The 23,447-nt window shown below is 27.0% G+C and overlaps 1 protein-coding gene across 2 annotated transcripts; it reads right to left on the bottom strand.

Annotated features, from left to right (window-relative positions):
* Positions 1-386: 386 nt before the first annotated feature.
* Positions 387-16,381, bottom strand: LOC145836016 (thimet oligopeptidase-like). 2 transcript variants are annotated; one of them, XM_082943801.1, is made up of 15 exons: positions 16,236-16,381; positions 15,924-16,092; positions 12,063-12,188; positions 9,628-9,769; positions 8,595-8,703; positions 7,668-7,810; positions 7,023-7,173; positions 6,002-6,116; positions 4,924-5,049; positions 3,944-4,134; positions 3,156-3,280; positions 2,728-2,850; positions 2,329-2,475; positions 1,212-1,366; positions 387-877 (listed from the first exon to the last, which is right to left on the bottom strand). In XM_082943801.1, the coding sequence occupies exons 1-15, from the start codon at positions 16,372-16,374 to the stop codon at positions 715-717; spliced, it is 2,124 nt and encodes a 707-aa protein (XP_082799927.1). In that variant the 5' UTR covers positions 16,375-16,381; the 3' UTR covers positions 387-714. The 2 variants fall into 2 exon arrangements, with proteins under 2 accessions (XP_082799927.1, XP_082799928.1); XM_082943802.1 differs by lacking the exon at positions 16,236-16,381 and having other exon boundaries at positions 15,924-16,174.
* Between the last annotated feature and the right edge of the window lie 7,066 nt (positions 16,382-23,447).

Raw genomic sequence — 23,447 nt, 5'->3', positions numbered from 1 at the left:
GTTAAATTTAAGGTAAAATTCTGTGTTAAAAAGATACTGTAAATCTACTTTTAAAGTGTTTTATGATTAAACAAATTGATACAAAAAATTATAGTATGTGAAATATTGTTCAAAATTATAGAATTTTTAAATTTATGTTTGAATTTCCCAAATTGCAGATCTTTCCAAGTTATTTCGGTTTAAATTGTCAAATTCTAGATCATTTGACAACTCTGTAGATAGAAATTCGCTCAAAGCATGTCTCAAACTTGATTTTCGAACAAAAGTTTGGTTAGATCCAGATCTCAGCAAGCTATGGCCAGAGATAAAATAATCAGTTTTTTCAAATCATAATTTATAGCACTGTTATGATGTTTCAGTTTTATACTCAAAAAGCAATTGCAAGAATTTGATTAGGTCAGTTATGGCATAATTTAGAATTATATGAGCATAGTAAACTTAAACATATATTTCTGAGTTGACAACAAATCTTAGTACAATTTACTTATCAAAATTTTCAAAAAATAAATATTTACCATTACCACAATAACATAAAAGTGCATATAAATTTCAAGCACAACTTAAAACCACAGAGAGATTTTAATGAGAACAATAATACCAAATATTTATCTAACAAATTATAGAAACTCGAAGCGCAAGCAAGGAATGTGAGGTATATAAACTTATATTTAGCAGGGAAAACACCTCACAAAACTAAATACACAAATGCATTGTTTATTGCGTGAGGCCTTTCGCCTTGAGGAAGGCGTCGTGGTTGGGTTTTCTGCCGAGGAAATTGTGGAGCATCTGTGTGGCGTCAACTGAACCGCCAGGCTTCAATATGAAGTTCCTGTAGTCCATGCCCACATCGCTGTTCATCACTCCTTCTTTCTTGAACCTACAAATGTTTGTAATTTTGTTAACAAAAGAAAATTATAAGTTATTGAGCGAGCTTTTAAATCAGTTTTAAGCTCATGCTTCGGTATTATAAAATGAAAAAAAAAGGTCATTCAATTTATTTTTGTAAAAATACATTTCAACATGCTTTATAAAAGGTGCTAAATCTTTTTTTAAATGTTATTACAAATAAACGTATATGTCTAGTAACTCAGATTTTATTTCAATTAACAAAAGTACTATTTGTTGAAATTTATGTTTTAATTCTTTTTGACGTAATCAGCCTATGGTTGAAAAACAGTATTTACAAACAAAATTAATCAAGTGCATCAAACCTCGACATGAACATGTCGAAGCAGAACACTTCGCTCCACATGTAACCGTAGTACTGCGCGTCGTAACCGCCCGCCAGGTGGCCGAACGAAGCGGGCATGCACGTGTCTTCCGTCGCGTCGATTCCTATGATGGAGGAGCAGCAGTCCGCGTACACCTGCACGTATATAAAGCTAGATAGTTGTTTATTTTGAAACGCTTTATTGACAATCAAACTAGTTATGAGAAACATCAAGATAAAAAGTTATAAATTTCTGCAAGATTTCGATGCCGTAAAGTTTGATGCAAAGCTTTGCTTATATAAATCTGGGTTTCCAAAAGTAGGAATTTAGAAGTTAATAAACAGCAAAGGGGCCGAAAGGGGGCCATAAGGTCATAATTTTAAACTTATACTAGATGAGGTTTCCTAAACTTATTTTAAAAAGACCCCTTTTAAAGAAAACAAAAAAGCTATGGCCCTCTCCAAAAAGACTTCTCAAAAAACTACCATTAAAAACGCCTAGCACCTTTTTTTTTCATCATCAAATCCAGAATATTTAAAGTTATTACATTGTGGCTCTTCCTTTTACAGCTTATGGTCCCTTAAATTTCCTATAAACTTTCCAATATATAGTATAAGTTTCCAAACTACCACTAAAAGTGCTTAAGGCCTATTTTTTTTTGCTTTTCCTCATTAACTCCAGAATATCTAGTGTAAATTTTCAATTATGACCTCATAGCCCCCAAGGAAGCCACTTGGCCCACTTTGGGAAACTATGCACTAGATATTCGGGAGTTAATGATAAAGAGCAAAAAAAAAATCTTAAGCGTTTCTAATGGTTGTTTTTTGTTTGAGAAATCGTGTCGCAGAGGGCCATAGCATTTTTGTTTCTCTAAAATGGGCCTTAAGAAAAAAAAGTTTGGGAAACACTGATTTAAATATTAAATGTTGCATTTTTAATGTCAAGTAGACTTATTTTAACATTACTTAAAACTGTAGTACTCTTATAGTTCAAATTAAAAGTAATTTTCATCTTAAAAATGAGATTGTTATATACCGAACCAATTTCAACATTAAAAAAGTCTACGTTTAATTATCTCTTTAAAATATATTAATAAAATACAATCAAAGAAACAAACTTTAGCAACATCAGGAGTGGTGTTCATGGTATGCAAAGTGAGATCCAATGTGGCCAGACAAATCTGCCTCAAGTTGAAAACGCCGCAGTTTGCGTTTCTGCTGGCTATCAGTTTGTCCATCATGTTGTCTGGTAGCTTCTCGTTTGTCTGATTTGTGAGATTAATTTGAAACTACAAAATAAATTGTGAAAACTTTTAGTTAAAACCTTATGAGACTTAATACAAAACTAATTAGAACTTCGCTCGTTTGAGCTTTAACAACTTTTCAAAAAAACTTCAGGAAAAAGAAGAAGTTATATTAAGAAGAAGCGGGCCATAAAAAAAAGAAACATTTTGACAAAATTTTACGTGATTTTTTGCAAATGTAAAACATTTCAAATGTAAATTTTAACAACGTACTTTGTAATGTTTCGATAGGGCGAGAAGCGGTTCTTTTTCCCAGCACCAGTTTTCAAGCATCTGGCTCGGAGCTTCGACGAAATCTCTCTCAACGTTTGTACCGCTGAAACGAGCGTATCTCGTCTGTTAAAAACCAGAATATTTCAAATAAATATGTTAAAGTTTATTTTTTTGGTTGCAAAAAAAAATGTTTTATAAGATAGCTTATGAAAATTATATTTCTTAAAATGTTTACTTATCTATTATGTTTATAAAAACTTGATAGCAAAATTTAAAACTTATATTAACGTACGAATTAAATTATGAGAAAATTGACAGTTAAACTTATGTACAAATAACATACTTTTGACAGTTTTTTACTAAACAAAATTTTAGGTTATTCCATTGGTGTCCTGTTTAAAGAAAACATTTGTGTACTTTCAACAAACCTGAGCGCATATCTGATGCATGACGTGTCCGAATTCGTGGAAGTAAGTTTCAACTTCGTCGTGGAGCAACAATGAAGGTTTGTCTGAAGTCGGTTTGGTGAAATTGGCTACCATCGCAGCTACGGCTGTTGGTAAATATAATTTTTTGGAATGTAGTAATGTGAAATTTTAACAGTAAAAATCACCCAATCAAAACTAGTTATTTATATTTTTTGCTTGTCTCATAATATAATTTGAATAATTTAACATGGATTAACTATATTTTAAGAGGGTTAGCTGTCAAACTGGCACGAGGGGATAAAATTGCACAGACAATTTTACACGGAAACATTATTGCACGCGTTGAATATTTTTTAATATTTTTATTAAACTTTTTTTAAATATTTTTTTACTATCACTGTAACCCCTAACCTTTAACCTCGGTTGGTAGTTTCTTTTTTATTTAATATATTTTTTAATAATTTTTATTAGTTATTTTTATTTTTACTATCACTGTTACCACTAACCCTTACGCTCTATAGGTAACTTTTTTTATCATTTTTTTATTAATGTATCTTTTAGTTTTTTTTTACTCTTGTGCAAAAATGTCCCTTGGTGCAAAATTGTCTTCGTGCAACTTAGTGCAATTTAATTCTCTCGTGCAATTAGGACCCGTTCCCTTTTTAATAGATACACAAAAAGCTGCATGGCATTTACAATTAATAATTATTTGTTATTCTTTAAAACCGAAAAGTGTCCACTGTTATATTTGTTAAATAAAAACTATTGATAATAAAAGTTAAACAAACAATTTTGTCTCGTTCCATCGTGATTGAGGCAGCCCGGTGTCAAACCGAAGCAGGCAGCGTGACCGTATTTGCCGTCGCGCGGGTACAAGTCCAAGTAGAAGTGACCAATCACGTCACTGGATTTCCGATCCACCACCTCGTACAACGTCACCTCCGGGTGCCACACTTCGGCGTCGTCCACCTTGTTGTATCTGAACGTTTATATGGATGCGTAAATAATACACACACACAGTTTTGGGTTGGTAGGTGCCGGGTTTATTCCCAACCCCATTTATAAAGCATCGTCCCTTACAGTAAATAAACAATTTTTAAACTCTAACCCTTATATTATAATTTCAAGCTGTAAGTTTTGATTCCAAACTTAAGCCTTGAAAACCCTTACTATTTGTTTAGTAGCTACAGCTATTTATCAGAAGCACTTTATTTCTTAACCTGGAATTTTTAGACCCTTGGGTATAAGTGTCTAAAAAAAGAGAGGCCAGGCAAATCTGATTTGTTTTCAAGTGAGGTTTTTAACAGGGGTCGACAACTGCAGCCCGCGAACAAGCAAACTCGGTCTGCAAATGAAAATTTTCAAATTTACGCTAGATATTCTAGGGTTGAAATGAAGAGCGAAAAATGTCTAAAGTACAATACAGGAAACATTTTAAACTTGAACATTTATTTGGCGCTTATAAAATGTGAAAACAACTGCACCAGTGGCCCACAAACATCTTATTTAAAAAATTTGGCCTGCGACCACCACCAAATCCCTGCCAACTTTAATGTAGAAGGCAATGAGGTTAGTAAACAGATTAAAAAACATTTATTGGTTGAAAATTATTCATGAAATTTTTTTTTTAACTCAATAATCTTTCAAAATTATTTAATTAAAGTTTATTGAAAGACAAAACTGCTTTGAAACTGGATTTAAAACTTATTTTAAGTTAAGTCAACTGTTACCATACATGTCAATTTAATGATCAAACAATTAAACTCACTTAAGTCCCAATAAATTTTCGTATATTTTTAGCAAGCCCTCGGTAACAGTTTCCATTGGAAAGTATTGTTGGAGTTCGTTTTGATCAACAGAATATAATTCTTCCTCTATTTTTGTGCAGTAATACCTTAAATCAAACAATGTTTCATATTATTTTGTGAGTTGTCAGTGCTTGTGTAAGCTAATACATTTTGAAAACTATAAACAGTTAAAATATTCAAGTAAAATAACGATTCTAGTTATTAGTACTATAAAAATGTGAAAATTTTTGAAATAAAAAAGTCATATGTATATTTTTAAACTCATCTAAAAATGTTCTAGATATCATTAATAACTTTAGCATTACTTATTTAACTCAAGCTAATCTAAATAAACTTAACTTTATTTAAATATAATTTTTTTATAAACTATTAAAATCATAAATAATATGTTAAAATATTTGCCTAAAAGTTTTAAAATTTTTACAATATTAAAATATTTTATACAGAGATAACTACTAATAAATAAGTAAATTATCAAAAATCAGATGAACACCAAAACTGTCTAAGCTCTACTAAAAAAAACAATAAAAATAGATTTATTTCAAAGATATTAAAAATTTAAAAACTTCTAAGAAAGCTAACACATATAATAACCTATATATACTCAAATACAAGAAATCATTTATTTTTTCAATAAAGTTATATTGAGAAATTTCTTCCAGGTTTTCGAAAGTACAAGTTTTTGGGTTTATTTTAAGTGTTAAATAATGTTTAAGGTAAAAAACTGACTTAAATAGTATACCAATATTGAAAATATTCTGTAAAGCTACTTTAAATATTCTTTTGAAGAAAAAATTAATGACAACAAAAAAAATTAACTAAATGACAGATTTTTTGTTTCAATTCAAATTGATACCTTACATGTAAAAATTGTTTTAAATTGAAGGCTTTTTAGTGATTTTTGTTCAAAATTCCAGGTTTTATTCAAAATTTCTTAAAATCAAGGTTTTCCTAGCTTAAATTATCAAATTACAGATTTTTTGGCAACCATGTATATAGTAATTATCAATACTTATTAAATATAATAATTAATTTAACCTGTAATCCCACATATTAATTTTACCATCAAAAGGTTCTCCGTTATTTTCACAATCTTCTTTTTTGTATTTCAACATCAAATCGAGGTCTTTTTTACCGAGAGGCTTTAATTTTTCTGTTTTTATTTTAATGTTTTTCTTATCAAAAAATTTATAACGTGTTGAAAAATTTTATTAACATTACGTTACTATTTTCATTTTTCCATACTAAACTGTACAATTTTTTAACTTAAGAAAATTAAGTACATTACTTTTTTCAGCAACATTTCTTTTTTTTTATGTTTATATAGTCACAAGCAGAGCCTTACATGCAATGTATTTACTTAACACAACTAGTAAAAACTTCATTTAAATGCAACAATATAGCTACATGAGAAACAATAGTTTATATTTTAAAAATTGTGGTAGAGAAAACTATTAGCAATAGTATTAGAAATACGAGCTGTATATAGTTGTTTTTTTTGCCACCATACACATTTTACAAACAATTTTCTTAAGCAACAACTAATTTTTCCTTGCAACCAACAACTTACAAGGAACTGTAAATGTGATTACCAATAAACTAGTATCGATTCAGTAAAGCAACCAAAAGGATAAGTTATTTATGCAAAAAAAAATAGTAACAGTACTTTTTAAAACTTACTCATGGTAAAAAATAAAATATAAATATAAAATTTTAAACTAAAACTTGTGGCTACGTTTTATTCTCATTCTTATTCATATAATAATTGTTTACTTAACACGTTATTAACTTTTGATTGATGATAAGTACTACATTCAATAAGTGTGAAAAACATTGTTCTCTTTGCCATAGAAAAATGTAAGTAAACAATTAATTTATCGCTAAATATAAAAATATTACCCCACCAAGACATTTTAAAATACGCAACAAAAAAAATTTAAATAAGGTAGTAATTTGTAAACTATTTTCCTTTTTAACCACTAAGCTTAGTAAACTTAACCACTTAAAATCTATTCCGTTTAAAATGACGCAACAAAACTTATAAATACAATATACTCACGTGCAAGTGATGATAAAAATTCCTGAACGTTGGAAGGTTTCTCGGCCATCCTCATTTCATGGATGTAGGCAGCGTGCGATTCGTAACCTAACAGCGTGGCTTTCTTCCTGCGCAGGTCTACGAGTTGCTGCAAGATCTTCGAATTCGCTTCCTAAACAAGAAGCAATGAGGAGTCATCAAATTAAATCGATAACAATCATTAGAAACATTGAAAAAAAATTGTAATTGTTAAATATAAAGCTACAGTAAACAAGCTACAGGGGTGTTCTTCCTAAAAGTTGGTCATATTTGTAGAGTTTTATGTTAGATATCATTTATGTGTAAGATTTGTTTAAAGAACTTTTTCAGATATAAGCGAAGATAAAGTCGAATCTTCTAATAGATTCAGTGTAGAAAGTGCAGTCTAAGAAGCCAAAATAAAACTATTACAATAAAAATATACTGTATCTTACAGTTTTTTATCAATCATCTAAAAAAAAATTGTTTAGTACTTTTAAGTTTTTAGAATTTAAATTTCGCAAAAACTTCATATTTTAGGTTATCTCATGGAAATTATTTTATGATTTTCACTATCTGTTACTTTTCATAATTATTTTAAATTGTTTAAATCTGTTGTAAAGCTAAACAATCTAAACGATGTCAAACCTTGCACCTGGAGTTGAAAGCCTTGTCCATGGTTTTCCTAGTCGAAGTCACGCAGCATTTCTTCATCAGCGGAAACACGTGAGGGTACTGTAGCGTGACTTGGTACGTTCCGTCTTCGTTCTTTTCAAGCGAGTTGATGAAGTCTGTTGCAAGATAATTATTAACAGGGCATCAAAACATGTTGACGTTTGGTGAAAAACTGATAGGTATCTTGGCTAGGGTGGCACGAGCAGCTTTGTACACAAAAAGTTTGTCATAAGAAGTTTTCAATGAGCCAAATGTAGAACTGGCCATAATAAACATAGTCTTGAGGATTCTATACATTTTACTAAAAGCAAAAATTACTTTTGCTTACTAGACTTACAACATGCTAAATGACAACATTGTACTCGTTCTTATCAAACGAGTTGGTGGAACCTGATACAAGACTATTACTAACAGGGTTATAAAATATATATATATTGATATTCTGGTGTGAAAACTGTTTTGATTTAAAAAAATAGCTGAAGCGGTCCAATTACCTTAACTTGGGGTAGCATCTGTAGTAACTATGATAAAAGGTTTATAAGTTTTAAGTTAGAAAATTGTTTTTTTAAAAACAAAATTACTTTTTGCTACATACAATTGAGACTCTAGTCTTAAACCGCCGCTAAATAAGTACTTAATTTATGACATTTAACTATATATAAAGTATTTTTTCAGGTTTGTCAAATGTTTTTGAGAAACTTCTTCTAAACTTTGCTAAATTTTATTCAGGTTTTTAAATGTACACGTTTTTGTAAAATTCTACGTTTTAAAAAGTAATTTTTGTTTAAAATTCAAAGTTTTTTCAAAGTTTTCAGGATTTTTAACCTAAATTGTCAAATTTTAGGTTTTTCCAGGATTCCGGGTTTTTGGCAACCCTGTTTTTTACTTCAGTCAACTAACCGTCATCTAAACCCTTCAATTGATCTTTACTGAAGTTGAGTTTTGTGTTTTCATCAGTTAAATTTTTCTGATATGTTATTCCAAGCTGGCTTTCTTCACTCTTTATTTCCTGTATTGTTATGTACATGGTCAAAATTATTTATTTATTTTAAATTAAGTTATTTTATTACAAGATTGTCTAATTTTGACCTTCAGATTATCGATTTTTATATACTTTATAGTTCAGGCGAAAGAAGGTAAACGTTTTGTGTTTTTTTAAATAGGATTGTTTTTATATGAAAGCTCAGAGTATTAACTATATGTTAAATTTTAAAGGATAAATAAATTATTTTGATTTGAGACAAAGTCTTTTTTCTAAAAAAAATATAAAAGAAATGTATGAAATATAAACCATTTATTGTTTATAAGGGGTTTATATATTTTATTTTTGAGCTAGAGACCTTAAGTTTTTAGGATACATTATTTAAAGATTTGAAAAATAATCATCAGTAGTTTTAATTTTTATAGTGAAAAGTACAAACATTTGAACAAAGCAAAAAAAAGTAAGTTAATTTGTTTAAAAAATCTTTTTCAGAAAGATTTAAATGTTACTTATAAACTTATCACAAAAACTTGATGAAAATTAGTAAAATACGAAGAAAAATATACACTTAATAGTCAAATTTTTAATTTTAGGTTAATTAATATTTTTAGTATAAAATTATGTTTAATTTAAAAAAATGTCTCAAATAGTATATAAACATTGAAAAGATACTGTAAAACTACTTTATACATGTTCATTATTTTTATTTTTTATGATAGCAATGAAAATTATACTTATGATAGACTTTTGTGTCAAATCGAAATGTCATTACTTTACTTGTAAAAGTTGTTAAACATTTCTGGTTCTCCCAGGTGTTTTAGTGATTTCTGTTTAAAATTCCAAGTTTTTTTTTTAATTTCTCAAACTCCAGGATTTTCCAAGTTTACAAGCTTTGGCAACCATGTACTTACAAATTGAAATTGCGTGAACAAAAAAAAAAGAAAACCAAACCTCAATTTGTTTTCTCAGGTTTTCATCTAAGTGCAAGCCATTTCTTTTACCGTTTTTCACAATACGTTCCAGCAACCTGCCTAACTCCACGTCTTTTTCAATTATTTGCTTCGTATCTTTTGCTCCGTAAACTGCGTTCATTCTGGAAGATAAATGTTTACGAGATATCATATGAAAAAATTGAAATTTTTAATAATAGTGTTGTTTAACATAATTATTGTTAAGATTATGACTTTTAAAAACTTAAACTATCACTAATAACATATAAATAATAAACAAACTTTATATAGCACGCTAAAAATGTAAACATTACTTTAAGAATAAATTTTACAGGTTTTTTAACAGCTGATTACTTTTATAGACACATTTTATAGCTACTGCGATAAACTCGTGAAAATTTTGGGTTATTTTTTTCTTTAGTTAAACGAATAAAAGTTTTTTATCAAATGACATGCCAAATACGTTAATAAATATAATACTAGAAGTAATATATAATATATAAATTATTAAACCTGATAACAAAAGTAAACATGCAATAGACCAAAAACAGAATTATTATAGAAAATTATTAAACTATTACATAAATGAAGGACTACATATTTAAATATTCATTGAAGTCTTTATTATTTTTTATAAATAAAAGCAAGTTTGAAATATTTTGATTGGTTGACAAAGTATACAATTTATTGACCCACATACAATTGTAGGTATGGTTATAGCGTACTTTAAACTTACACTTTAACCCATAATAAATAAGTAGATATTAATAATATTAACCTAACTAACACTGATACTAAATAATACTTAGGGATGCTCTGTATAAAATTAGGAATGACATAAATGAACATATTAAAAAACCATGCAAATAACAAAAATAATACAAAACCTTTACTTAAAATGTATTAAATTAATGGAGTTTTAACCTTTAAACACAGTTAAATTTAAGAGAATATACTTTAAGAAAAGTATAAAATAATATTACATTTAACTACTTAGAACTTAAGGCCATAGGAGGGGGTAAGCCATGTTTGTTACAAGTTGATCTTATTTTATAGAGTTTTTTCTAAGCTTCAAGATGCTTTTTATCGTTTTAAAATATTCTAATTATTTTTTGATATATGACAAGTCAAAGTCGGGCCACATAATAGAATCCCTAAGGGAAGGGTAAACTAAAACAGCGAAAAAAGATTGTTATTCAAAATCTATCTCCTCCTACATTTTCAAGCAATCTTCTTCAAACTTTCATTGTCTAATCTTTATACAATAACAAAAAACGTTACTTTGGACTTTAAAAAATTAAAAGTATAACTTTTTTTTTGAAAAAAAAAAGACTTTTTTTTTTGTCATAAAATTTCATTTTTTTCAATAATTAAAATTTATAAGTAATTTTTTTTTCCTAAAATATAAGGAACATTTCCTAAAAATTCGAAGAAGATTGCTTGAAAAATGAAGGAGGAGATATATTTTTAGTGATTTTTAAAATTTCCAAGAAAATTGACCCGAAAAAATTTGCGGTCCATACGTTGGTATCAGATACTTTTTTTTTAAAAAAATTTCAAAAGTTAAATGATATTTTGAAATTCTATAAAAAGTTACTTGTAGTTTGTACTTAAAGCTTTCATTTAAAAGTTAAAGTTAGTTAAAAAAAAATTGTTGGACTCCCCTATGGCATTAAATCAGAAGACTGGTTATAAGAAATACATATTGTTAAAATATTTAAACAATAAACAACAAGTAATACAATTGTATATTTGAACTACATGTTAGCAGCAGCAAGGAGGTCTAGAATGATTTTCCTACAACTGGTGAGTATTTATACATGGCTAATGCAAAATTGCATCAGTAAAACACGTGACCATGTGAGCTTACTCTTAAACACTTGAGTGAAAAAGAACTTTAACTGAAAACTGTCCATTAAACTTAAACAGCTATCAAATGCAATTTGACATTCTGTTACAATAGAACTAAAATAATAAAACGTTAACAATAATTATTTCTTAGAAATGTGCAATTAAATTTTACTTATTTATGCAAGAACATTTCCTACAACTTTAGATTTCAGGTTAGAATAAGAAGAACAACAAACTATTTTTTTTACATATTAGTAACTATTTTTGAACATTAAAATAAAAACTTGTTTACTTTACGTCTGTATTTATTTAAGCAATGACTGTATTTAGTATAATAAATACAAACTTTATTTCCCATTACAGTTTGAAATAGTTCATACATTAACAGAGAACAGCAAATAGTATATTTAAACAGTAGCAATTTATTATACGGTATTGCATAACAATATAATTTTAAAAATTATAATATTCTCTTTATTTATTTACATAAAAAATCAAACTTATTCAATAATTCAGACTGAAACAGAAAACTTGTTAAAGAAGTATACTATTAAAAAAAACCAAAAACAAAAATGTGCAACGTACCTGTCAAAAGTATCTTTATCCATGCTCATTTTGACCTCGTAGGCGGATAATTTTTTGTCAGACTCCGTGCTGGCATCTCGCTTGTCCTTGTCTGGGTGAACGTGCTGGTAAAAATCCAAGCAATTTCTACAAATAAATATAATGTGAATAGTTTTCAGTAAATATCACAAGTAGGATCGTATGGACTTGAATGAATATTACAATATGACCAAAAAAATGTGCTGTACTCCCTACCCCTAGTTAGAGAGTACAATAGATTCATTATAAGTGAAAATTTAAAAAGTGAATAAATAAAAATCATAAAATACTATTTATTCAAACTTATTTGAGATAAATCCCTCAAATTTTTAGAAAGTGTTTCTTCCATTTCTAGAAAAATATGCTAATGGATTTTTAAATTTAATTTTTTTTTCCCAAAAATAAATAAATAAATAACGAGTTTATTTTTATTGATCTACTGCTCTAGTTTTCTCTCCTTTTAAAAAACTTATTGTTATTTCATAATATGACCAGCTATATCACGAAATTTGGTTAACTTAAATATTAAATAGCTGTAAAAAGTAACAAGTATTCTAATTAAAACTCTACAAGATAAGATCAAGTTCTAAAAATGTTAAATAACCACCCCCATGGCCTTAACAAAAAATTTTATATGAATGTTAATAAACAAAAAATTGGGTCCTTATATCAGGGTTGCCACTGATTTTTAAGAAATTTTCTAGTTTTTCTGAATTTCTTGCAGGTTTTTGAAAGTACACATTTTTGAGTCTATTTTTAGTTTTAAGTTAAGTTCAAGGTTTAAGTGTTAAGTAGTATAACAACATTGAAAACATACTGTAAACCTATTTTAAATGTGTTTATTTATTAAATAAAATCTTCATGTTAACAAAAAATTTTTGTCTATATGGTATATTTTTTATGTCAAATCAATATTTTACAACTAAACATGTTAAAACTGTTTAAAATTCCAGGTTTAATAAACTTAGTTCAAAATTTCAGGGTTTTCAAGTTTTTTTTTCAAAATTTCTCAAATTCCAGTTTCTTTAGCCTAAATAGTCATAATCCAGGTTTTTCCAGGATTCCAGGTTTTGTGGCAACCCTGTTAGATGAGCTTTCATGTATAGGCTAATACCAATTTGAGGTAAAAAAAATTTTATGGCCTAACTATAATATTTAAAATGTTTTATACAGTCAGCTTAGCGTAAACTTTGTTTGAAATCAATATACTAAAAATGTTTTTTGAATTTAAAAGTATTTAACACGTAAAAAGTTTTTTGAAGCAGAAAAACTAGATTGAGCCATCTAGAGTTAAAGGTATAGATCATAAAACATTTATACTGTAATTAATTTAGTGGTGGTATATTAGTAATAACAATTATTTATAACTGAACTTCAACTCAATAAAGTTGCTAAATTGTAAAACTTAAAATATTAAAATACACATGAAACTTGATAAATAACTTCATTAATGAGCCATAATTCTAGCCTGCATCAAAAAATGCTATACTTTTATGTGTTAAAAAATACAAATAAAAATCTGAGTGAGTGACAACCCTTAATATTAACTTAAATAGAGATTCAAATAGAATTAACTAAAAAATATTTTTTACTATATAAAGATTAACTTATAGTTTAAATCCATCAAAATAACTTTTGAGTTATAAGATTTTTTAAGCTCATGCATAGTTACCAAAACTGTTTCAAGTGAACAAAAACTGTCTTGAGTTAGAGTAGGGGTGGGCAACGTAAATAATTGAAGGGCAGGATCCAAAAAAATTATTCCTCAGTGGGCCGGAGCATTTCGAGTAAGTGATCTACCGGATTCAGTTGGATCCTTTTTTAGATCCGGATCTTTAATCAAAAATGTTGTCCGGATCCGGCTAGATACTAATTTTAGACAAGGTTTCGTATCCGGATAAAAGTAATTTCAAAAGACTTGGATCCGGCTGGATGCTAATTGATCTCGTGTTTTAAAAACTTGAATTAATTTATCAATTACCAAGGTTCTCAAGTGTGCAATTTTAAGTTAATTTTTATTTTGTACTCATAATTCTCTATTTATTACAACTATGGACCGAATTAATACTAGTTAGTTTTATAAAAACAATAATTTACTTATTATAAGTTACTCGAGCCTAAGATTTCAAACAAAAACATCAAAAACTTTTAACTGTTCGAAATTATCTAATTTTGGTAATCCTTGGCTCGAGGCTACATTAATAATATTATTCAGAAGTTGACTAACATTACAATATTAAACTACTATCGTTTGATTTAAAAAACTTATAAAGATTCATTCAAAATTTTGTTAGATTGTAAACTGTTATTACAACATGCACAAATAAATTTCCTAAACAAATCACACTTAAAGTTAATGAGATATTGTTTTAAAATATTGTCATCAGTTGGTTATCATTAAACTTAATCATTTAATTGATCAAAAATTCTTTAATTAAAATGTCAATAGCAGAAATGGTGCAAACTGTAGTCTCAACTTGGAATATTCTACTAAAATGTAAAGTTAAGCATTTTTACTTAAAGTAGGTGTCAATGTTATTTAAAACTACTTTTCGTAACATTTATAAGGACAACTCACTACACATCTGGGAAAGACATCAATTTTTTACATGTCATTTTTTATGAAAATCATTATGATAGGTAAGATCATCAAAGTTAGTTCAGCAACAATTTTTTTGGATAATTTGATAAAGAATTAATTCAACTGACTTGAAACAGAACAAGGTACTATAACAAAAGAGTGTTTTTATTACTACAAAAATTAAAAGCTATTTTTTAAAACGTTTTAAGGTTAAAGTCTTACAGTTTATTTTGTGAAAATAATTTAAAAAGGTTTTGTACAAATTTTATAATATTTACATTGGTTTGTAGGATTTCATATAAAATTTGAAAATGCCTAGCGGGCCGGATCATCAACTCGCGGGCCGGATAAATTTTGTCCGCGGGCCAGATTCTATTTGAATTAAAAAAAGGTTTGGGGGCTGGTCATTTTGACTCCGGGGGCCGGATCCGGCCCGCGGGCCGTACATTGCCCACCCCTTAGTTAGAGTAACATCACCCTATGCTAAAATCTTTAAAAAGGTTAAACTATTTAAAATTTTCTAAAATCAAGTTCTTCAACAAGATTGATAATAAAACAAAACTAAATATAGAAACAAAATCTCATTAAAATCTAGAAAAAAAAATCTGTCCGGATATAATTAAAAAACCTAAAACTATCATAAGTTTTTCTTAAAAAACAAAGCTATGTTGAGTCAGTCTGAGTTTTAAAAAAAAATACAATGTATTCTGAACTATCCCAAGTCATCTTTAGATTTTCAAAAACTTTAAAATATCCTTAGTTATCCTGAGTGTCTTAAGTGTGTGCAACCCTGTTTATGGTTATAAACTATATTGAAACTTTGTAAAAACTTATCTACAACAGTATTTGGAAACAAAATCAATTTTGAAAAATAAACTTCATAATCAAAAAATACATAACTTAATACTTTTTTTAATCAACTCCATTTAAAGACTTGTACACTACTAAACATTATTTATTATCAAAAAAAATGACATAAAGCACGTAACATGCCTTACTTAACTAAATTAAGGGCAAAACTTTAATAACATTTTGACATAAAATATTAACTGAAACACTACAAAAAGAAATAGTAGTTTTTTATTAACAATGGCACATAAAATACTTGATAGGCACCCAATGCACCCAATTTGGTATCTTTATGTAAAGTGTTTTTTATAATACATCTAAACAATAACCTTACAATTTAACTTAAATAAAGTAAGTAAACATTATTCAAATTAATTTGATTTTAATTCAAGTTTTAAAAAAATAATAAGTACCTTAAAGCACTGGTTTCAGCTTCCATAAAGGCAAAAGGCAGTAAAACACTATCACAAGTTGCATCTGCTACACTAACTGAGTTGATCTGCGATCTAACTTGTTCAATTTTTGCAATCAACTCATCAGTTTTGCTTGCAATTTCTCCAGTGCTGTAATTCCATGATAGACCTTTTAAAGACATCTTCTTATTGTTTTCAACAACTACCATTTTCTCATTGATTGTTTTTATACTATATACAAAATATTTAAAGATCCTTTAAAAAAGCAAAAATAAGCATGTATTTAAATAAATGATAGACAACAAAACAAACCTTTGGTGTTATGATTGTAACAGCCAAATGTATGAGAAGTTGACAGTAATCTTATTTGAATTTGACATTTGATAGGTGATATTTGTATAATTTTTTTGGAAACAGATGTATAAATTTGTCTAAACATGATTGAATACATATGTAAATTTAGTGTCTAAAAAATAATAAATATTAATCCAAATTAAAAACGTAAGTATCTTATTGAGTTCCCAAAACCATAAAAACGCTTACTAATTTCTTATTAAGTAAAACAGGGTTGCCAATTCTTTTTGAAAAAATTCTTCCAGGTTTTCAACAGTACAAACTTATGGGTCTATTTATAGCATAAAAAAAATTAAGGTAAAAACTGTCATAAATAGTATAACATATTTAAAAGATACTGTAAAACTACTATTTTATTTTTATGACAGATTTTGTGTACAATCTAAATTTCACTACTATACATGTAATGATTGTTTGAAATTCAAGATTTTTCTAGGTTTTTTAGTGATTTTTTAACAAAAATTTTAGGTTTTTTTCTAAAATTATCAAACCCAGGTTTTTCATAGTTCTTGTCGCCTTAATAGTCAAATTCTAGGATTTTTGGTTTTTTTACAACTAAAAAGAAATAAAAAAATATTATCATACTTACAGGGTTGCCACCCTTTAAGACAAAATGTCGGTCTGAGGGACCAAAAACTAGCCTAAGTCAGCCTGAGTTTAAAACAAAATTTTTAATAATGTTAATCGAAAAAATCTTAAAATAATCACTCTTAAACAAGCTTAAATACCTAAAATTCTCAAAATAATAGAACTGTATTTAACAATTAGTTGTAAAAAAATAGCTGGAAATTTAGATAAGATATCAAATTAGTTTGAGTTTTAGAAAAAAACAATGAAAAAAGCTTGAGTCAGCCTGAGTCTGTCAAAAATTTCAAACTAGCTTAGTTATCCAGAGTGTGAGGTAGTCCTATAGTTAGATTATCAAGTTATATTAAGGGCATAGGGGAGTGAATCACTTTTCCACAAATTGTTCTTATTTTATAGTCTTAACCAAGCTAAAAGATTCTTTTTACAGATTTAAAAAACTCAAAATAATTTTTCAGATATAGCAGTTCAAAGTCAGAGGCAACAATAGGTTCCTTATAGAAGGCGCAACTAAAACTGCAAAAAAAACTATTTTAGTAAAAATGTATCTTCTCCTACGTTTTTGAGAAAACTACTTTAAATAACAGGAAATGTTCATTGCAATATTTAGAAAATTCTGTCTCAAAGAATCTTTAGAAAATCAAAAAACAATAAGAGCAGTTTTTTGTCTTAAAAATGTTTTTTTTTTTTCATTTTTTCTCGCAGAATTTTCTAAATTTTGCATTGAAACTTTATCAAAAGTTTGAGGTAGTTATCACAAAAAACGTAGGAGATATTTTTTTAGTCATCATATCTAGTTATTTGCTGTTTTAGTTTGCGCCTCCTATAAGGAACCTACTGTAGTCTCCAACTTTGACCAACTATACCTCAAAAAATATTTTGAATTTGAAAAACTTGTAAAAAGCAATTTATAGCTTTGTTAAAACTTAATAGAATAAGACTAAATTGTGAAAACGGTTATATACCCCCATATGCCTTTAAATTTGTAAGATAAGTTCATATTTTATTAATTTATATTAAACAATATTATATTTATTTTCATATATGCATTATGAATTGCAAACAATATAAAGTCTTAAACTTTTCATTTCTAAAAAATTATTGACAGTTGAACTTTTTGGTTCAAGACTCAGTTTAAATTGTTTATTATAAAAAATTTATGTACACTGAGAAAAAAATTTTAGGCCAAGATCAATAAAAAAGCTTTTAGCTAGACTTATTTACCTAAAAATACCAAAAAAAAACTTTATAAAATGTCAAAACATCAGCCAGAAATGTTTTCAAAAACCTAAACTAACTAAACTTCAATAAAATATTCATTTTCAAAAAAAAGTAAACTAGCCAGGGTTTAAAAAATAACTAAACTAGAATGAGTTGGTGAGAAGTGGGTAGCCTGAGTATGACAACTATAATTTTACTGTTTTGAAGAGTTTTGACAACTTTTTTTTTGAATTTACTAAAAAAAAGAATAGAAGAAAACTAACTAAACACATTTTACACGGTATACTCACATTTCTCACCCACCCAACTCTTACCAAATCAATTTCTACCTAAAACTGTTTTTTTTTCATCTATTTGTTTTTTTTTTACTATCAGTTTTACCCCTAAACCTTGATCAAAAGTGATTTCGCCAGAATTGATCTGGATGGGAATTGTGTGAGTTGCAGTTTATTTGGGTAGGATTTATGCTCAGGTTGGAAATAATTGAAGATGTTCTATTTTTTACTTAAAATCAAAAAACAATCTTTTGTTACGGCTACAATTTAATGCTTTCAGCATCAATATAAAGTTGCATGTTATTTTTGTACAACTAAATGTAAACAGCAGTGTTTATTCCCAGAAAGGAATTAATAACTTTTTATTCATTTAGTCTTATTTTTTTACTAATATTTAAGCTATCAGTTGCTTCTATCAACTGAACAATCTTAAGTTCTTTGAAATGAGGACAGGTCAAATATGCACAGAGGAAACAGTGATAGTAAAAAATAAAGTAATCAAAAATATATAAACTAAATAAATAAAGTTGAACAAAAAAAATTTCAACTTGTGCAAAAGTTACCCTTCAAGGTAAGTGTTCCTTTGGGCCTATTTGAAACCTACCCATTTGAATTGTATGCAATCAAAGTTGGAGAGATATTCTTTGTAGACTATTTGAATAAATTTCTCTCTCTTTTAGCATTTTTTTTTTAATAATTTCTTTATATTTAATCTACTTTTTATTAAGTTGTAACAATTTGCTTAAAACTCATTTAAAAAAAAACTCTTAATATATTTCTTAATTGACTTATTTTGTTATTTAATTAGTTTCCTATTTAAATAAACTTGTTTAAAGAAAATGTTTTTAATGTTGCATTTCTAGAAAATTTGAGGTTAATTGGTTGGAAAAAGTAGGGGACAGATTTTCAGCAGTTTTTGTTTAATTTTAAGCAGTTAAGCTCCATAAACTTTTTTTCTAATAAACATTTTATCAGATTTGTAGTATAATAGTTTATCTTAATTTTGATATTTTGTAAAAAGTATTTTCAGGTACATTAAAGCTTTTAAATAAGGGTTTAAGTTAATATTAGTAGAACAACAAGTAGATCTCTTTATGAGATAAAATAACACCTGTCTATACTTCTACTTTTTTGATGTTCAAATCAGACTTATTTAAAAAAAAATGATACAAAGGTTTTCCCAAAGTAGGCCATAAGGCCCCCTTGGAGGCCATTTTAGAATTTTAGGGGGTAATAAGCCACAAAGGGACAAAAGAGGGCCATGAGTAGCAAAGGGGTCATGAGGTCATAATTTGAAACTTACACTAGATATTATAAAGTTGAAGAGCAAAAAAGGGTTTTAAAAGTATTAAAGAGTAGTTTTAAAACTTATAAAAGAAAACCTGGAGTAAATTGTGAATAGCAAAAAGAGTCTTAAAATATTAAACATAAATTTTCAAAGAACGGAGGCCATAGTTTTTATAACTTCTTCAAAGGGGGCCTTATAAAAAAAAAGTTTGGAAAGATTGTGTTACAGGGTGGCCACTCATTTATTTTAGAACTTTATCCAGGTTTTCTAATTTTGAAAGTTACATAACAACCTAACTAAATTCTTATAAACAGGGTTCCCATTAAAAATTAAAAAAATATATATAGGGAAATCCATATAATATAACAAATTTATAGGGAGATTATCAAAGAAAAAAATAATAATTTTATACGTTAAGAAAATATTTATAAAATAAGAAAGCAAATATCTCGTTAAACATTTTTAAGTACAGTCTTATTTATAAATTTACAAAAGTTCAAGGACATCTGAGCTCTAATTAGAGTCAAATAAGTCAACTTTATATAAACTGTTCTTAATAAAGAAAGGAAAATTTTATCAGTCCAGTGACGCAATAGAGTTAAATTTTTGTACTGAGATTGCAAAGATTTTGATTGAAAAATAATAATTAAATTTCTTAATGTGATTTTTTACCACACAGTGTTGCTGTTTTGGCTTTTAAATTTCAATCACTAAGTAAAATAATGTAATTTATAGGGATTTCTAGTGATTTTCACATATTTTTCTATTTTTTCCTGGGATATATAGGAATTTTTCAGAATTTTGCAAATTTATTAAGATTTATAGAAAATTATAGGGATTTATAGGTTATACCCTGTATTAAAAAAAATTTAAAGGAAAAAACATCAAAAAGAGAATAAAAATGTTTAAAAATAAAAGTTCTTATGTACAGCTTACTCAGGAGTCAGTACAGTTTAAGTATGTGGTAAGAACAATAAAAAAAAAATATTTTCAGTGCACAATTGTAATTTTAGTTTTTAACCTTCACACAAACATCAAATACCTAGTGTAAGTTTCACATCTCCTGTAAATTGTGCTCAAGTTTTTTTTTTCACTTAAAACTCTAGATTATCTAGTGTAAGTTTTTAAGTTTTCATTTGCTGGTCACATATTTCCTATTATGGGCTTTTACTTTTTGCAGATTCCCAACCCTTGGTTTAACAAATAAGATTTTCTAGTAAAAATTATAGAGAAAATTTATAACTTTTAAAAATATATGTATTTATATAGTTTCTTCAACTTCTTTCTAACCTTTAAAAAAACATCTTATATTTGAAAAAATTTAAAAAAAAGTTTATATAAACTTTTAACAAAAAATATTATTAAAATGAAATTTTTTAAACAAAGTAATTTTTAAAGAGATATATTAAAACAACTTGAGATTATTAGAATTTAAATTGTCAAACTGAATTATGAAATTGTCAAACTGATTTATGTGCTGATAACAAAGTAGCCAAGGTATTTTGATTTTTTTCCCAGGTTGTTTTATAATTATTCCGATTTATGGAAGTACTAGTCTTTTAGTATTAAATTAAAGGTCTTAAAGGGTATAAAAGTAATGAAAAGGTAAATAATTTATTAAATTAATACTTATATAAGTATGTATATGAGTTAAATTAAAGTATTATTCTACTTTTAATGTATTCCATAAAAAATCTAAATAATACAAAAAAAATACTGTATATAATAAAATTTGGATTTGTTAGTCTAAGTTTTGTTGTTTTACATGATAAATTTGTTTATAGATACAGGCTTTATCCAAAATTTCTCAAATTCTAGGTTTTTCCAGTTTTTTTTTTTTAATTTTTGTTTTAACCTAACTTTTCAATTTACAGGTATTTCCAGGTTTTTTGAGAGCCCTATAATAAAAATGCAGTCTTTGAGTGGATAGCTTTATTTTTTTATGCTAACATCACAAAAACAGCTTGTATAAAATTTAACTGATTTTAAAAAAACTTTGATGGAAGTGGTTTTTAAATTTCTAAAACAACTCCAATTTAAATTGTATGGACCCTAAAATGCAACCTTAAAGTTTTTAGCTAAAAATTATTGTGGCAACTATCACAAAAACACATTCACTTTGCTGAGCTTAATTAAATTTAAAGTAAGATTTTTTTAAGGCACTTTTAGTTAGGCTTTTTTTGTTTATTAATGTTCAGAAAAATTATGAAAAACTATTATAAATTACATGGAATCAAGACTAAGCTGAAGTTTTAACGATATATAAATATCGAATATATACAATATATAACTGTCTTTTTTATCTTCCACGACAAACCTTTATCTTATGTTCTTTTGTTTTAATAAATTATAATTATGTTCTTGTAAGTCGTCTCAGATGACCAAGTAATTTGCAAACTAAATAAACCAATATTGACGTCATAATCGACTTATAAAAACGAAAAACCCGTATAAATCGTAAATTTACGTCTTACCTTCTTCGACAAACCTTTATTTTATGTTCTTTTGTTTTAATAAATTATAATTATGTCCTTGTAAGTCGTCTTAGATGACCAAGTAATTTGCAAATTAAATAAACCAATATTGACGTCATAATCGACTTATAAAAACGAAAAACTCGTATAAATCGTAAATCTACGTCTTACCTTCTTCGACAAACCTTAATTTTATGTTCTTTTGTTTTAATAAATTATAATTATGTTCTTGTAAGTCGTCTTAGATGACCAAGTAATTTGCAAACTAAATAAACCAATATTGACGTCAAAATCGACTTATAAAAACGAAAAACTCTATAAATCGTAAATCTACGTCTTACCTTCTTCGACAAACCTTTATTTTATGTTCTTTTGTTTTAATAAATTATAATTATGTTCTTGTAAGTCGTCTTAGATGACAGAGTAATTTGCAAACTAAATAAACCAATATTGACGTCATAATCGACGTATAAAAACGAAAAACCCGTATAAATCGTAAATCTATGTCTTACCTTCCACGACAAACCTTTATTTTATGTTATTATGCTTTAATTATTGTTAATTAAACGATAAAAAAAGCGCTCAAAAAATTTAGTCTAATGACCTGGTTACAAAGTGAATTTTCGTTAATCATTCGTACACCACATCCTTATAAAATATCTTACGGGCTATTAGATTTAATTTTTTATCATTTAATTATTTAAATCTATAGTAATAAAATAATCAGTTAAACGAAATTAAAGAAAAAAAAATTAAACGAAAATAAACTGAATTTTGTGTGTAAAAATGTACTTAAAAACTTGTTTAGTAATATAAGAACTAAAAAATAGATTACACTTTAAACAAATTTGCAAAGAAAGTAATCAATACATATAGCAAACAATTGAGTACTTGAATGATACGTTACAAAAACTTTAAAGAATGTAAAAATGTAATACGCTAAAATATCTTAACATTCAGTTTTATAAGTATTTTGTGCTAAAAGTGTTGTTTTTAGTTTTATCTTATAATATCAATTGAACAGCAAAAATAATTACACAATCTAATAGATAAATTTACCATTGCATAATTTTTTAATAAGTTTAAAAAAGTGAATTCTACCATTACTGAACTTAACTTTTACAAATGAAAATAAAAAGATAAGTAATGTTAAAATTATGCTTCTAATAAGAAAACAAAACAACAATAGTAATATCAATTATCTTCTTTTAAATTATGTTCTGATATGTCATCTTGTAACGGCACTTAAGTTGCAAATTAAATAAACCAAAAGTACGTCATAATCGACTTATAACATGAAAAAAGGCTTTGCCTTAATAAAAAAGGA

The sequence above is a fragment of the Thalia democratica genome, chromosome 5 (genome assembly GCF_965202585.1).
Source record: "Thalia democratica chromosome 5, ktThaDemo2.hap1.1, whole genome shotgun sequence".
NCBI lineage: Eukaryota > Metazoa > Chordata > Thaliacea > Salpida > Salpidae > Thalia > Thalia democratica.
This window is presented reverse-complemented; position numbering and strand designations above follow the sequence as displayed.

Coding starts and splice junctions, on each gene's coding strand:
- LOC145836016 (XM_082943801.1), bottom strand. CDS start 16,374: ATGTATTCAATCATGTTTAGACAAATTTATACATCTGTTTCCAAAAAA. Junction 4,135..4,923: donor GAAAATTTATTGGGACTTAA/GTGAGTTTAATT, acceptor ATAAACGTTCAG/ATACAACAAGGTGGACGACG. Junction 1,367..2,328: donor CCACTCCTGATGTTGCTAAA/GTTTGTTTCTTT, acceptor ATATACGTGCAG/GTGTACGCGGACTGCTGCTC.